General features: G+C 43.0%; 1 protein-coding gene across 1 annotated transcript; it reads right to left on the reverse strand.

Annotated features, from left to right (window-relative positions):
- Positions 1-798: 798 nt before the first annotated feature.
- Positions 799-12,778, reverse strand: taf6 (TAF6 RNA polymerase II, TATA box binding protein (TBP)-associated factor). Its single transcript, XM_029668754.2, is given in 16 exon segments — positions 799-1,462; positions 1,464-1,661; positions 1,908-2,099; positions 2,338-2,511; positions 4,091-4,216; positions 4,324-4,398; positions 4,550-4,732; positions 4,972-5,073; positions 5,614-5,691; positions 6,318-6,439; positions 6,698-6,814; positions 6,964-7,020; positions 7,275-7,428; positions 7,836-7,922; positions 8,111-8,271; positions 12,571-12,778. Coding segments are annotated over 15 exon segments (1,917 nt in total). The 5' UTR covers positions 8,267-8,271; positions 12,571-12,778; the 3' UTR covers positions 799-1,366.
- Between the last annotated feature and the right edge of the window lie 4,798 nt (positions 12,779-17,576).

Here is a 17,576-nt window from a genome sequence, read left to right on the forward strand (position 1 = left end):
AGAGATCCTCACTGAACTTCTGGAGAGAGTTTGCTGCACTGAAAGTAAAGGGGCTGAATAATTTTTTCAGTTTTTGATTTGTTAAAAAAGTTTGAAATATCCAATAAATGTCGTTCCACTTCATGATTGTGTCCCACTTGTTGATTCTTCACAAAAAAATACAGTTTTATATCTTTATGTTTGAAGCCTGAAATGTGGCAAAAGGTCGCAAAGTTCAAGGGGGCCGAATACTTTCGCAAGTCACTGTATATCTGTGGGGGAGGGGCTATGTACAAAAATGCTGTCATTTCTAAACGGTTCACCCGATATGGATGAAAATACCCTCAAATTAAAGCTGACAGTCGGCACGTTAACCTCATAGTCATTATTTGAGTTATAATCCAAACTTTGAGTAATGAGTCAAAAGAAGAAAAAACGCTTCAAGTCCCAATATTTACAGAAGTCACTGTATATGGCACGTTTGTCACAATTCCTTTCCCGCCTCTTCAATGTTAAGTGTCAGCAACAGCAACCTGCATTGCTTCCTAAGAATGTAAGGATGTTTATGTAAGGAATGTAGGTCTTTAGGCTACTAAGTTGTATTTCTATTGTCAGCTGTTAACCATATTGTCAATCATCCTCTTACACTTCAGCTTAATCCCAGATCCGTTTGCTCTCTCGCCAACTCCACTGCTGTCATTGTGAAGCCAAACATGTCATGTCTGGAAGAAAAATCCATAAGGAATTGACAAGAGAGCAGAAACTGACTGACACCCAGGCTACCTCCACTAATTAAAATACGAAGCAATCGCCATAAAATCATTACAAAATCAGGTTTATTATAGTGTAAAAAAGGAACATAAAATCAATTAGAATGTTGGTTGAACCATTATAAATGCCCACACAGCTTTTAGACACGTGTGAATGTATGTACAATAAGAAAAGAGATGCGATTTGTGCACTTTACTGCATGCACCCATCCATCCACTCCTCCCGCCATCCCATCTGGTCTCTATCAATCACTTTCGCATAATATCCCCCTTTTCTGACAATTCTTCTGCTACTCTAGACTCAGAAGTTGCTAGTTTCCACCCCGGCTCCCAAAAGTAATCCCTTCCTCCTTCTTCAGGCACCTAATCTCTGTCCTATCAGAGAGGTAGAGGTATCTCTCATTATCACCATCCAATCAGCGGGCTGTCTGACCACCCTAAGCCAATTACAAGCCAGTGTCTGCGTCGCAAATGGCACCCTATTCCTCATATAGTGCACTCCTTTTGACAAGAGCCCTACCGATCCTGGACTACTTTTTAACAGAGCCCTATGAGCCCTGGTCAAAAGTAGCGCACTATATAAGGAGTAGGGTGCCATTTGGGATGCAGCCAGTATCTTAGTGCGGGGACTGTGTGCTGGCCCCGGGAGAGTCTGAGCGATCCATCTTCATCCCGGCATCCAGCGAGATGGGAGAGGTGGAGGAAGAGGAGGGGGAGCATGCCACTCTTACTCTCCAGGGAGGAAGAGGCGGACGTGGGGAGAGACACCACAATGTACTTCTGGAGGGGTCGCGACCCCCCGAGGCCGCCGGCCCCTCTGGACTCCAGCTTGACCAGAGGCTGCAGGGTGGAGGTAGCGCTGGCAACCGTGCTGGTTACCGAGGAGCCCGAGGAGGAACTCAGGGTGATCACCTGGAGGAGGGGAATATTACATTACACATCACAACACTTAACTAGGGCATCGAGATAATCTAGAGGCTTTTATCAGAGAAACTTGAAGGTCTATAAAAAAGGAATGTATAGGATATCAATGACTGTATATTAAATGTTTAGTGAATCTAGGAGGACATAGAGTGAATACAAGAGTTTGTTTTTGTTACTATTTCATATAATTGCAAATCAAGATAAAAAAACAACAACAAGACTACCGTCCAGTACCTGCTGGGTGGAGGACGCCCCTGCACTGGTTGCCATGACGATGTACTTGGTTGCCGGTGGCGATGGCTGTGTTGGGGTGCCTGGTCGGGTGGACATGAGGGTGAGGGAGCTGGGAACCTTGATGATGCTGGGGGAACGGGACCCCCCCGACCCTCCTATCCCGCTCTGAGACACCGTTAGGGTGGGCCGAGGCTGCAACACAGACAGACAGATGGGGTTTTGTAACGTTACGTTGGATCATTACAGTTGCTGATATTGTCAGTTCATATCAGCGTTAAAGTCAATTCCATTTCAATTCTGGAAGTTAACAGAAATTTGTATCATTTTTTAATGAGGAAAATTTGAATTGGAATATAAATTGAACTGAAATGGAATTGACTCCGACCTTAGGCAGTTAATATACATGGTTTTACACATCTAGGTGCCCTACCTGTGTGATGGTGAGTGTGGTTCTGTTGACCTGCTGGGCCTGTAGTGCTGCCTGGGCCCGGGCTTTAACCACGTGGGAACAGAGCGTGGGCCCCAGGTAACCGTAGTCTGCCCGGTACTGCTCCATGTTGTCAGGCAGGGGACGAGTCTTGGCGATAACGCTGGCACAGTGTTTCTGAGAGAGAAGAGGATATTAGTCAAGGATGTCTCTCTTCCAGGTGGGTATGTGTAGCCAGTCTTAGACATGTTCAGTGGAGCTTTTTAGTCCAGAACTGGGCTTAATCTGTGTCTGGGAAACCAGCCCAAAATGTATGTAGTGGTCAATATGATATGTTGTCTGTGGTCCTATTTAAAACAAACATGTTTTATCATAAAGATCCATCTTCAATGGAATATTAACATTGTAGTCAACAACAATTCTCGGGACGACTCTTTTCTCTGTATATATCAATGATGTTGCTCTTGCTGCGGGCGATTCCCTGATCCACCTCTACGCAGACGACACCATTCTGTATACTTCTGGCCCTTCCTTGGACACTGTGTTAACTAACCTCCAAACAAGCTTCAATGCCATACAACACTCCTTCCGTGGCCTCCAACTGCTCTTAAACGCTAGTAAAACCAAATGCATGCTTTTCAACCATTCGCTCCCTGCACCTGCCCACCTGACTAGCATCACCACCCTGGATGGTTCCAACCTAGAATATGTGGACATCTATAAGTACCTAGGTGTCTGGCTAGACTGCAAAATCTCCTTCCAGACTCATATCAAACATCTCCAATCCAAAATCAAATCTAGAGTCGGCTTTCTATTTCGCAACAAAGCCTCCTTCACTCACGCCGCCAAACTTACCCTAGTAAAACTGACTATCCTACCGATCTCGACGATGTCATCTACAAAATAGCTTCCAATACTCTACTCAGCAAACTGGATGCAGTTTATCACAGTGCCATCCGTTTTGTCACTAAAGCACCTTATACCACCCACCACTGCGACCTGTATGCTCTTGTCGGCTGGCCCTCGCTACATGTTCGTCGCCAGACCCACTGGCTCCAGGTCATCTATAAGTCTATGCTAGGTAAAGCTCTGCCTTATCTCAGTTCACTGGTCACGATGGCAACACTGACCCGTAGCATGCGCTCCAGCAGGTGTATGTCACTGATCATCCCTAAAGCCATTTCCTTCCAGTTCTCTGCTGCCTACGACTGGAACGAATTGCAAAAATCTCTGAAGTTGGAGACTTTTATCTCCCTCACCAACTTTAAACATCTGCTATCTGAGTAGCTAACCGATCGCTGCAGCTGTACATAGTCCATCGGTATATAGCCCACCCAATATACCTACCTCATCCCCATACTGTTTTATTTACGTTTCTGCTCTTTTGCACACCAGTATCTCTACCTGCACATGTTCATCTGATCATTTATCACTCCAGTGTTAATCTGCTAAATTGTAATTATTCACCCCTATGGCTATTTATTGCCTACCTCCTCATGCCTTTTGCACACAATGTATATAGATGATTTTTTCCTACTATGTTATTGACTTGTTTATTGTGTTATGGACTTGTTTATTGTTTATTCCATGTGTAACTCTGTGTTGTTGTCTGTTCACACTGCTTTGCTTTATCTTGGCCAGGTCGCAGTTGCAAATGAGAACTTGTTCTCAACTAGGCTACCTGGTTAAATAAAGGTGAAATAAATTAAATTAAAATAATAAGTAGAACAATAACAGTCTGTGTTCGGCTCCTCACCAGTAGAAGGCTTTGGACGTGGTCGGCTCCTATCTTATCGATGTTGGAGACCACAGGTCCCTCAGACACAGCTTTGATACGAGCTCCTTCTACAGTGAGCCTGGGCAGGATCAACGTCTTGATCACCTGGAGGGGAGAAAGAGATGAGAGGGTGAGAGACAGAGTACACTATTATACCACAGCTCAGACCAGGGTGAGAATATTTCTTCAAATGGCAGAAAGGCAGTACTCACGTCAGGTCCTAGTTCAGACAGTCCAGCGATGCAGCCATACCGTGTCGTCCACTGGGTCTTCTCATCCAACCAGCTCTGAGAGAAAGATGAAGGGAAGGAGATGTTCATGGCTCATAATAACACTTACTGTCTCAATCCCAGTATTATATGTTATTTATTTCAACTAAAAACACACATACACTTCCTTCCAAGTAAAAGTTGATCAATCAGACGCATCTCCACATACCTTGGTGAAGGTCTTGGTGATGCGTGACTGGATGTTGTTGGTGGTGGTGCTGAAGGTCTTACAGCTCTGGGCCATCAGACGGGCAGCGAAGTCCCTCAGAGCCCAGTGGTTGTCCACGTCAGGCCGCAAACACAGCTGCTTACTCACTATACACGTCACCACCGCTGGGATCAACTCATGCAGCTAGGCCACCACCAGGGAATCAGGGAGAGGAGCAAGAGAGGGACACATCAAATGGCAGGTGTTATGATCAGCACTGAGTTGAGGTCTGTCTGTGTCAAAATGCTCCAGAAATAAAGATTATTAGAATTATATTATCATTTGGTTTTCAGTTTACTGTGTGTAATATTGACCTGTGTCATGTGTTTAGTTTTAGTTTTCAGTAAACTGTGTATGATATTTAGTTGTGTTAGAACTCTTACATATTTCTCTAGGTAGAGTGTGGGGTTGTCCATGAGGGCCTTGACCATCCTCATCAGGTAGATGAGCAGGGCCAGGTTGTTCTGCACCACGTTCACACGGACCTACAGGAGGAGAGGTGGACGTAAGAGAGAAGAACAAGCTAAAGGTCACAGGGCCAGGTTGTTCTGCACCACGTTCACACGGACCTACAGGAGGAGAGGTGGTGGAACAAGCTAAAGGTAAGCCAGGTTGAGAAGAACAAGCTACAGGAAAGGTCGTAAGAGAAGAACAAGCTAAAGGTCACAGGGCCAGGTTGTTCTGTACCACGTTCACACGGACCTACAGGAGGAGAGGAGGACGTAAGAGAGAAGAACAAGCTAAAGGTCACAGGGCCATGATCCCTAATGCACTGAAACACTTAGGCTCTATCTAAATAACTTGAAAATGTCTTCTCCTCATCTCCTTTCCCTCAGCTGCAATGATTGTAAATGATTGGACAGGTGAAAACAATATAGTGTAAGCTCATCATTAGGCTAGCGTTCACCTGGTCAGTTCTTTCAGATCAGTGCAGTGAATAAGATGATGAAGAAAGGGAAGATTCGTTTCGACAATTGAGAAATAGTGTAGAGATTAGAGATTGACAGGAAGGAAGAGAAGCTCACCCCCTCAGAGATAAATGTGCTGAATCTGGGGAGCATCTGGTAGAGCCCAGGGTCTGTAGCAATACTCTGTAGAGCCTCCTGAAGAAGACAAGAGAGACATACTGGGTCAGAGAGATGGCATTATAACGTGGCAACAATAAGAAAACCATACGCACAGAAATACAGTCATGACCCAAATGATTGGCACCCTTGATAAAAATGAGCAAAAAAATACTGTATAAAATAAATAATATTCATAATTAGCTATATTGTATGCAGAAAAATGAAATGAAAATGATTTATTATTTATATTAATACAATTGCTCAAAGAAAGATATTTTGTTTAACAAGTCAAATGTATTTTCTATCAAAAAGATGGGGGTCGAAAGACAAAGAGCTCTCTTTTCATGTCATCTGACCATAGCACCGGTTCCAATCTAAGTGCCAATGCCCTTTAGCAAAATGCACGCATTTACATTTGTTGGATGACATTAAAATATAGCTCAATTGGTCACGCACACCTGTGGTGGTTTTGAGAGAAAGATGTGATAAGCAGAAAATAACCCCAAACCTACTGTAAAATATGGTGGTGGATCTCTGATGTTATGGGGCTAGTTTGTTTCCACTGGTCCTGGGCCCTTGTTAAGGTCAACAGCATCATGAACTCTACCCAGTACCAGGACATTTTAGCCAGAAACCTGGTTGACTCAAGACACAAAACTCACAGCTCTCTTGGCCTCACAGGACCCGACGCAGGCCTCCGTGATCTCCTTGTAGTAGAGCTGCTGTTCCACTGAGAGCTCGTGAGTACTGCGGGGCTTCATCCTCATCAGACCCTCCTTCTTACCTGGGAGGGACCAAACCAGAGGGACAACAAACATTGATTAAATAAGAATAGCTTTTCTAGTATCCTTTTCACACTACCGTGCTGAGCCAAGCTGCACTTCACTGGCTTAGTTACACATCTACCATAGCGGCTTGAACCGTGCTGGAAAGGACAATGTGAAAAGAAAATATCAGAGCCAACACAGTATGGTTCGGTTTGACATGTTATGTGTCACGTACAATTTTAAGATGGCGTACAGACACATCAGAAGCTCCTGACCTTTAGCCTCTGCAGATATAGCTCCCTGGCCCTTCTGGATGGAGCCCTCCTCCTCCTGACCAGGCTTGACCACCTTGAGGGGCTCTGTAGACTCAGCCTTCTGCTGCTCTTTGGGGGCTGAGGGAAAGAGAAGGGGAAAGAAGTGAGATGGTATATACACAGTGAAAATATACACATGATGGAAATGTGGTTGTTTAGAGAAGAATGCTGCTTTACTCAAGTAGATGACAGAGAAGGATGGAAACAGACACAGACAGACATCTCACCTGGGGGTGGGTTTTCTGGTATAGCAGGCTGGACACCTTCAATACTTAACCAGTGAGCTGAGGAACAGAAAACAAGAGAGGAGGTACAACCAGAGCTTGTATAACCAACAAACCCAAACACTTGTTTAAAGATAATACCATCATATGACATATGGATAACAATGGAAGTGGATCTAATAAAATACAATCAACATCAATATAAGTAGATCTATACCTTTGAAATGTTTGAATGCGTCAGTATCATTCTGTGTGGAGGTATATGTTTTTGTCAAATCAATACAACATTTTTACAAAACAAAATAGAATTATACCTTTGAGTGAAACGTCAAGTGGGACTCTAGGGAGGGGTGTGTTGATGATGTCACTAAGGTCCACCTCCTTCTCCTCGTAGAAGTGAAGCTCCCTCCCTCCTCCGCTGGCAAAGCGGAACGGGATGAACTCTTGCGACTGGAACCCATACAGAGGCTGTGGAGGAGAGGCCTCTATGAAACCGAGCACTGGGATGACTAATACTGTTCGCATAGATACACACTGAAACTGAAATGGTGCATGTATATGTGCAGTGACATGAAATGTACAAGTCATGTTTAGTGACTGCCATCAATAAGTATGCCACCAATTGACTGATATCAATACATTCTGTAACACTAGCAACCCAAAACAGGTTAAGTTTAATTTGTACAGTGGCTTTAATCATTTATCTGAAGATAGCTTAGTAATTGCTCTACTGACATTTTTAACCAAGTCTGTTTATGTAAATAACATCTAAAATGTTGCTTTCAATATAGCCTATATATTTCATTGAGGTCCTGTGAAAAGTTCTCCAAAGAAAGAACCATTTCTCCATGATGGCGTAGTATAGTCCCCCTCACCTCTACATTCTTCAGTTTAAGAGCATGATCTATGTCGCTCGTCGTCAGTTTACGTCTCTTTCCGTGGTGCATAAACTTCAACGCGTCCTGCAAGACAAAGGGAGGGGGAAAACAGAAAAGGAGCACATTTCATAACATAATTACCCTGTGTACATTGGTATTGATATGAACTGAGGTGCAACATGTCAGCGTGAGTCATCCAAAAAGAACAGATTCTCATTTTCCGCAAATCACTTTACTACGGTGTGCCCTACTGAACTCGGCCCTGCTCTTACCTGGGCGATCTCCTTTATTCTGTAGCTGACCTCCTCGCTCAGGGCGGCACAGCTCTCCTCCTGTAGCTGCCCCACTCCTATGGACTCTGCCATGGCCTTCATGGACTCAGTGGGCAGAACCACAGTGCACTGCTTCGGCCTCCGCTCCTCTGCCATGGTGGCTGTGGGATAGAGGGATAGTTGGAAGGTGAATGAGGGATGTCAAGCTGAAAGAAAACTATTTTTCCTATGTTTTGGGTTCTAATGACCATGTTATAACTCACTTCCAGCTGCATCTTAGAAAACAAACATTATTCTGATTAATTTAAAACGACTCATCTTGTTTTGGGTTCTAATGGCCATGTTATAACTCACTTCCAGCTGCATCTTATAATAACAAACATTTTGATTCATTTAAAACGACTCATCTTGTTTTGGGTTCTAATGGCCATATTATAACTCACTTCCAGCTGCATCTTAGAAAACAAACATTATTCTGATTCATTTAAAACGACTCATCTTGTTTTGGGTTCTAATGGCCATGTTATAACTCACTTCCAGCTGCATCTTATAATAACAAACATTTTGATTCATTTAAAACGACTCATCTTGTTTTGGGTTCTAATGGCCATATTATAACTCACTTCCAGCTGCATCTTAGAAAACAAACATTATTCTGATTAATTTAAAACGACTCATCTTGTTTTGGGTTCTAATGACCATGTTATAACTCACTTCCAGCTGCATCTTAGAAAACAAACATGATTCTGATTCATTTAAGATGACTCATTTTGTTTTGGGTTCTAATATAACTCACTTCCAGCTGCATCTTATAATAACAAACATTTTGATTCATTTAAAACGACTCATCTTGTTTTGGGTTCTAATGGCCATGTTATAACTCACTTCCAGCTGCATCTTATAATAACAAACATTTTGATTCATTTAAAACGACTCATCTTGTTTTGGGTTCTAATGGCCATATTATAACTCACTTCCAGCTGCATCTTAGAAAAAAAACATTATTCAGATTAATTTAAAACGACTCATTTTGTTTTGGGTTCTAATATAACTCACTTCCAGCTGCATCTTAGAAAACAAACATTCTGATTAATTTAAAACGACTCATCTTGTTTTGGGTTCTAATGGCCATGTTATAACTCACTTCCAGCTGCATCTTATAAAAACAAACATTCTGATTCATTTAAAACGACTCATTTGTTTTGAACGCAAAGCATGCCTCTGAATCCAGGCTGTCACTCTATCTAATGTTAGGCTTCTGGAAATTCATGAATGGATGGTGAACGCAAGATTGCATAAATAAAAACATAAAAACCTCATGATTAGAGATATTCCAGATCAGATGACTGACCACCAGCTTTCCCACTCTACTGTAACGTCATTAAAATACACATTTCACCTCTCATTGAAGGCAGCACAAATATACTAGCTGCCAGTCAGCTTATGTTCCCTCATTCTGTCAGAATGGGCAAAAGCTTTGCATGCATGGGTCTTCAACTTTACATAATAATAAGAATACATTTAATTTGTAAAACTGCTTTTCAGTAGAGTTATCTCAAAGCTCAACTGAGGAAAAAAGTAAAACATTATATATATTGTAGTAGTGGGTTATAAGTCCCGTTTTAAAAGTTCAGCGTGACGGAGCAGCTCTCAGATGGTCAGGGAGAGCATTCCATAGGCGAGGGGCAAGGGAGCAGAAGGCTTGGTCCCCCATAGTTCAGAGACGTGTCTTGGAGACTTGATGCAGCAGGGAGTTGCTGAAGCGGAGAGTGTGAGGTGGCTCGCTGATTGAGATGAGGTCACTGATGTAGGATTTTGAAGTCAATCCTGTAGTTGACCAGTAGCTAGTGGAGTTGGGCCAGGATCAGGGTGATGGGATCTGACTTAGAAATGCAACATGTAAAGTGTTGGTCCCATGTTTCATGAGCTGAAATAAAAGATTGCAGAAATGTTCCATAGGCAAAAAGCGTATTTCTCTCAAATTTTGAGAGATTTTGTTTACATTCCTGTTAGTGAGCATTTCTCCTTTGCCAAGATAATCCATGCACCTGACAGGTGTGGCATATCAAGAGCTGATTAAACAGCATGGTCATTACACAGGTGCACCTTGTGCTGGGGACAACAAAAGGCCACTTTAAAATGTGCTGTTTTGTCACACAACACAATGTCACAGATGTCTCAAGTTGAGGGAGCGTGCAGTTGGCATGCTGACTGCAGGAATGTCAGCCAGAGCTGTTGCTAGAGAGTTGAATGTTCATTTCTCTACCAACGTCGCTTTATAAAATGTGGCAGTATGTCCAACCGGCCTCACAACCACATGTAACCATCCGGCTTCTTCACTTGCAGGATCGTGTGAGACCAGCCACCAAGATAGCTGATAAAACTGGGGGTTTGCACAACCAAAATAATTTCTGCACAAACCGTCTGAGGGAAGCTCATCTGCGTGCTCGTCGTCCTCACCAGAGTCTTGACCTAATTGCAGTTCAGCATCATAACCAACATCAGAGGGCAAATGCTCACCAACGATGGCCACTGGCACGCTGGAGAAGTGTACTCTTCACAGATGAATCCCAGATTCAACTGTACCGGGCAGATGACAGACGTATGGCGTTGTGGAGACCAGCGGTTTACTGATGTCAACATGGTGAACAGAGTGCCCCATGGTGGCGGTGGGGTTATGGTATAGGCAGGCATAAGCTACAGACAACAAACACAATAGCATTATATCAATGGCAATTTGAACGCAGTGATACCGTGATGAGATCCTGAGGCCCATAGTTGTGCCATTCATCCACCAGCTGACCTGCATACTCACCTGACATGTCACTCATTGAGCATGTTTGAGATGCTTTGGATCGATGTGTAAAACAGCGTGTTCCAGTTCCCGCCAATATCCAGCAACTTTGCACAGCCATTGAAGAGGAGTGGGACAACTTTCCACAGGCCACAATCAACAGCCTGATCAACTCTATGAAGGAGATGTGTCGCGCAGCATGATGCAAATGGTGGTCACATCATATACTGACAGGTTTCCTGATCCACACCCCTACCTTTTTTAAGGTATATGTGACCAACAGATGCAGTCATGTGAAATCCATAGATTAGGGCCTAATTTATTTATTTCAATTGACTGATTTCTTTATATGGACTGTAACTCAGTTGAATTTGAGACAATTTTGCATTTATATTTGTTCAGTGTAAGATGGAAAAATAGTGTTTTACATATTTGTTTTATGTGGGCATCGAAGGACAGAGACGGATGAAACTTGACTCCTAGGTTGGAGATGACAGAGGACACGTGGATGGCCTGGCCAGTGATTGTAGGGCAGATGTTTGCAGCACTGGTAAACTGTTTGGGTGTCCCAATAAGCAAAGCCTCAGTCTTGCTACTGTTAAATTGGAGAAAGTTACCTTTCATCCATGCCCTGATGTCCTCTAGGCAGCTGCTGAGTTTTGCTTGGGCAGAGATGGTGTCCGGTTTGGTTATCGAAAGCGTGGAAATCGATGTTATAATCTCTGACGATTTGGCCGAGAAGGAGCATGTAAATTATAAACAGGATTGACTTGGAGTGGGTCACGTCAATTGCCTGAGGGTCAGCCTGCAGAACTGGCAAGCGATCTTGGACCCCGGTGTCCTTGTTGTACTGCTCGCAGTTCAATTTGCTGATCATTTTCCTACCACCTCGTCTGCATGTTTTCCGTAGACTGAGCTCCTTCCACACACTGTAAAAAAATACTGTTTTTTTAATGGTAACTTACTGGTAGCCAGTTTACCTGTAAGTTCATGTTAAAAAGTACAGTATGTTACTGTAAATGCCAAAGAAACGTTGGTTTAACAGTGCCGTACTGTTAAACCAATGTTTATTTGGAATTTACTGTACTGTTTGTTTACAGTAACTTACAGGTGACTGTCTGCCATTAAGTTACTGTAAAAACAACAGCATTCTTTTTTTTACAGTGCAGGGTTGTTCTCATGAGTTCAAAACTCCTTGTGTGTAGTGGAGGAAAATTGCTTCCATTTCTTAATCTTTGAACGAGCCTTCGGTCCAGGAGATAAAATAAAATGAGAAGAAGCTCAAGCCTGGTATTTGAATCCAAACAATTAGCCAATTGATTGATTACATAGGGTCCACAGCCTATAAAGCTACGTTAGGCTTCTTCTTTAAAACTCAAAGAGAGCGAACGGTAGTCATCGAAATGTAATAACAACTTGCAGGCATGCAGGCTAGTTAGCATAGCTAGCTACTAGACCGTTCCAGCCTAAATTACCTACCCGGTCTGAGATTTTACCCGATAGTTTACAAGCGAATTACATATCAGAACCAAACACAACATATGCAGCAGATTCTGCGATATATGTGTTATTCAAACCATTTGTATACAGTTCCGTGCATTTTGTTGATGTAATGGTTAGCTAATGCTAGCGAGCCAAGTTGATTAGCCTTGCATAGCGCTCTTACCTTCCAAAGTTACCAATACGGTCGTTATACAGCAACAGGAGAAAATACAAAATTATTCAAAACAAACAAATACTATTTAAATGTTTGACAGTGGTTCGTTTGCCAACCTAACTAATTACAGTATTTATTTATTTGTAGATTTATTTTTAACTGATTTAGCTATGGTTTGCAGCTCCGAACCCTTTTTCAGAAAATCCGCCATCTTGTTTTGTTTTTCAAGGTCCTCAAACATGTTTACTTGAATGTAATGTCATCCTATATTTTGAACCGTGGTAAATTTGTATCTATGGTGGTATACATTTTTATGAATTTGGTCTTATTGTAAAATGTAGTTCCAATAATTATTTCCCTACAATATACTATTTTTTAAAACGATTTTAGAAATATTTGATACTACACATCTGTAAAGATTAGTTGGATGTTTTCACCAATCGGCTAGTTCTGCCTGTCAATGATGGTTCTAGTTTTATTCTGAGCTATTTGCCCTAAATCTACTTCATACAACTCATTCCAACCCTAATCCACAGGTTTGAAAGGAATGCAATCATAATATTTCTTACACCTATCCACTTCTTTTTAATCTGGGGACCAATCTATAATTTGGATTGGGCTCCCGAGTGGCACAGCGGTCGAAGACACTGTATCCCAGTACTAGAGGCGTCACTACAGACCCTGGTTTGATTCCAGGCTGTATCACAACCGACCGTGATTGGCCCAGCATCGTCCGGGTTAGGGTTTGGGCGGGATAGGCCATCGTAAATAAGAATTTGTTCTTAGCTGACTTGCCTAGTTAAATAAAGGTTAAATCAAATAAAAAATTCAGTAGAGCTGCTGAGGTGAGGACAGCTCATAATAATGTCTGTAATGGAGTATAATGGCTGGAATGGAGTGAATGGAATGGTATCAATACCATTCCATTTAATCTATTCCAGTCATTCTGAGCCGTCCTCCCCTCAACAGCCTCCACTGGTTGAGTACAGGTCATCTTTATTAATGAACAGGGACATGGGATGTCTCACACCACAAAAGGGGTGCTACAGGCATAATGGGAACATAAATGTGGTTAGAATACAACAAAGTACAGGTCATACTTTGTTGTACAGCAGATGGGCCACTGACGGTCAACGGGCCATCCCCCTTTTGTAGGTCCGCAGACCAATTCCACACAAACAAATATATAAATATATATATATATACACCAGTAAAAAGTTTGGACAAACCTACTCATTGAAGGGTTTTTCTTAATTTTTTACATTGTAGAATACTAGTGAAGACATCAACACTATGAAATAACACATATGGAATCATATAACCAAAAAAGTGTTAAACAAATATATTTTATTCTTTAAAGTAGCCATCTTTTGCCTTCATGACAGCTTTGCACACTCTCTGCATTCTCTCAACCAGCTTCACCTGGAATACTTTTCCAACAGTCTTGGAGGAGTTCCCACATATGCTGAGCACCTGTCGGCTGCTTTTTCTTCACCCTGCAGTCCAATTTTTAAAATTGTACCTTTACTAGGCAAGTCAGTTAAGAACAAATTCTTATTTTCAATGACGGCCTAGGAACAGTGGGTTAACTGCCTGTTCAGGGCAGAACGACAGATTTGTACCTTGTCAGCTCAGGGATTTGAATTTGCAACCTTTCGGTTACTAGTCCAACGCTCTAACCACTAGGCCACCCTGCCGCCCTCATCCCAAACCATCTCAATTGGGTTGAGGTCAGGTGATTGTGGAGGCCAGGTCATCTGATGCAGCACCATCACTCTGCTTCTTGGTCAAATAGCCTTTACACAGCCTGGAGGTGTGTTTGGTCATTGCCCTGTTGAAAAACAAATGATAGTCCCTCTAGTGGTGTGGGGGCTGTACTTTGGCAAAGTGGGTGGGGTTATATCCTGTCTGTTTGGCCCTGTCCGGGGGTATCGTCGGGTGGGGCCACAGTGTGTCCCGAACCCTCCTGTCTCAACCTCCAGTATTTATGCTGCAGTAGTTTATGTGTCAGGGTCAATCTGTTATACAGTGGGGCAAAAAAGTATTTAGTCAGCCACCAATTGTGCAAGTTCTCCCACTTAAACAGATTAGAGAGGCCTGTAATTTTCATCATAGGTACACTTCAACTATGACAGACAAAAGGAGAAAAAAAATCCAGAAAATCACATTGTAGGATTTTTAATGAATTTATTTGCAAATTATGGTGGAAAATAAGTATTTGGTCAATAACAAAAGTTTATCTCAATACTTTGTTATATACCCTTTGTTGGCAATGACAGAGCTCAAACGTTTTCTGTAAGTCTTCACAAGGTTTTCACACACTGTTGCTGGTATTTTGGCCCATTCCTCCATGCAGATCTCCTCTAAAGCAGTGATGTTTTGGGGCTGTTGCTGGGCAACACAGACTTTGGAACTCCCTCCAAAGATTTTCTATGAGGTTGAGATCTGGAGACTGGCTAGACCACTCCAGGACCTTGAAATGCTTCTTACGAAGCCACTCCTTCGTTGCCCGGGTGGTGTGTTTGGGATTATTGTCATGCTGAAAGACCCAGCCACGTTTCATATTCAATGCCCTTGCTGATGGTAGGCTTTGTTACTTTGGTCCCAGCTCTCTGCAGGTCATTCACTAGGTCCCCCCGTGTGGTTCTGGGATTTTTGCTCACCGTTCTTGTGATCATTTTGACCCCTCGGGGTGAGATCTTGCGTGGAGCACCAGATCGAGGGAGATTATCAGTGGTCTTGTATGTCTTCCATTTCCTAATAATTGCTCCCACAGTTGATTTCTTCAAACCAAGCTGCTTACCTATTGCAGATTCAGTCTTCCCAGCCTGGTGCAGGTCTACAATTTTGTTTCTGGTGTTCTTTGACAGCTCTTTGGTCTTGGCCATAGTGGAGTTTGGAGTGTGACTGTTTGAGGTTGTGGACAGGTGTCTTTTATACCGATAACAAGTTCAAACAGGTGCCATTAATACAGGTAACGAGTGGAGGACAGAGGAGCCTCTTAAAGAAGAAGTTACAGGTCTGTGAGAGCCAGAAATCTTGCTTGTTTGTAGGTGACCAAATACTTATTTTGCACCATAATTTGCAAGTAAATTCATTAAAAATCCTACAATGTGATTTTCTGGATTTGTTTTTCTCATTTTGTCTGTCATAGTTGAATTGTACCTATGATGAAAATTACAGGCATCTCTCATCTTTTTAAGTGGGAGAACTTGCACAATTGGTGGCTGACTAAATACTTTTTTGCCCCACTGTATCTGGTATGCTCTTAAGTATCCTCTCTCTAATTCTCTCTCTCTTTCTTTCTTTCATTCATTCATTCTTTCTTTCTTTCTTTCAGAGTGTGCTAAAGCAGTGAATAAAACAAACTTAGGGAGGAGGCTTCTAATGTTAACATTCATGAAACCAATTATTTTACCATTACAGAAGTTAGCAAATGAGAGTGCCTGGGGAATGGGAGCGATGCTTGGGGCTGCAGGGCCTGGGTTAACCTCCACATCACCAGAGGAACAGGGGGGGAGTAGGATAAGAGTACGGCTAAAGGCTACTAAAAGAACTGGTTGTCTAGTGCATTTGGAACAGAGAGTAAAAGGAGCCTTGTTTCTGGGCGTGGAAGAATAGATTCAAGGCATCATGTACAGACAAGGGTATGGTAGGATGTGAGTACAGTGGAGGAAAGCCTAGGCATGGAGTAACGATGAGAGAGGTTTTGTCTGTAGAGGCACCATTTAAGCCAGGTGCGGTCACCGCATGTGTGGGGGGTGGAACAAAAGGGTTAGCTAAGGCATATTGAGCAGGGCTGGAGGCTCTACAGTGAAATAAGACAAAACTCACTAACGAAAACAGCAATGGACAAGGCATATTGACATTTGGGAGAGGCATGCGTAGCCGAGTGATCATAGGGACCAGTGGGTAGCTAGGCGGGCTGGAGACACGGCGATTCAGACAGCTAACGGGCCGGGGCTAGCAGATGGTCCTCGTGGGGACGTCGCAACAAGAGAGCCTGTTGAAACCCCCTCGGACGGTTACATCGGCAGACCAGTCGTGATGGATTGGCGGGGCTCCGTGTCGGCAGCAAAGTGTCCAGGTAATTGACAAAAGAAGCATTGAACCCCAGGTATTGTCTGATGGATCTCTTCGGCTAGCCGGTAGATGGGCCTAGCTCGAGGCTAGCTCCAGGCTAACTGGTACTTGCTTCGGGACAGAGACGTTAGCCAGGAGTGGCCACTCGGATAGCAGCTAGCTAGCTGCAATGATCCGGAGTAAAGGTTCAGAGCTTGCGGTATGAATCCGAAGATTTGGTAGAGAAATGCAGTCCGATATGCTCTGCGTTGATATCGCGCTGTGCAGACTGGCAGGAATTGCACCAGTTGAGGCTGGCAGATGTCCGAGTTAACGGGGATGACCGCTGGCAGTGGCTAACTGACTACTAGCTAGTAGCTAGTTAGCTGGCTAGCTACTGAGGGGGGTCCGGTTCTAAAGTATAAAAAATAGCAGATCCATACCATATTGGGTGAGGCGGGTTGCAGGAGAGTATGTTCAGTCCGTAGATAAGAAATTGAGATTAAAAATATAAAAAATATATATGAAATATATACAAAGAAAAACGATATATATATTTAAAAAATGTTTTAACCTTTATTTAATCAGTCAGGGACTAAACCCAGGGTCCCTAAGGTAGTCACCTCATATAAGTACTTGAGAGTATTGGTAGATGGTACACTGTCCTTCTCTCAGCACATATCAAAGCTGCAGGCTAAAGTTAAATGTAGACTTGGTTTCCTCTATTGTAAATCTCTCCTCTTTTACCTGCCAAACAAGCCCTGATTCAGATGACTCTCCTACCCATGACAGATTACGGAGACGTAATTTATAGATTGGCAGGTGAGGGTGCTCCCGAGCGGCTAGATGTTCTTTACCATTCAGCCATCTGATTTGCCACCAATGCTCTTTATAGGACACATCACTGCACTCTATACTCTGTAAACTGGCCATCTCTGTATACCTGTCGCAAA

This window comes from Oncorhynchus nerka, linkage group LG9a (genome assembly GCF_034236695.1).
Source record: "Oncorhynchus nerka isolate Pitt River linkage group LG9a, Oner_Uvic_2.0, whole genome shotgun sequence".
NCBI classification, from domain to species: domain Eukaryota; kingdom Metazoa; phylum Chordata; class Actinopteri; order Salmoniformes; family Salmonidae; genus Oncorhynchus; species Oncorhynchus nerka.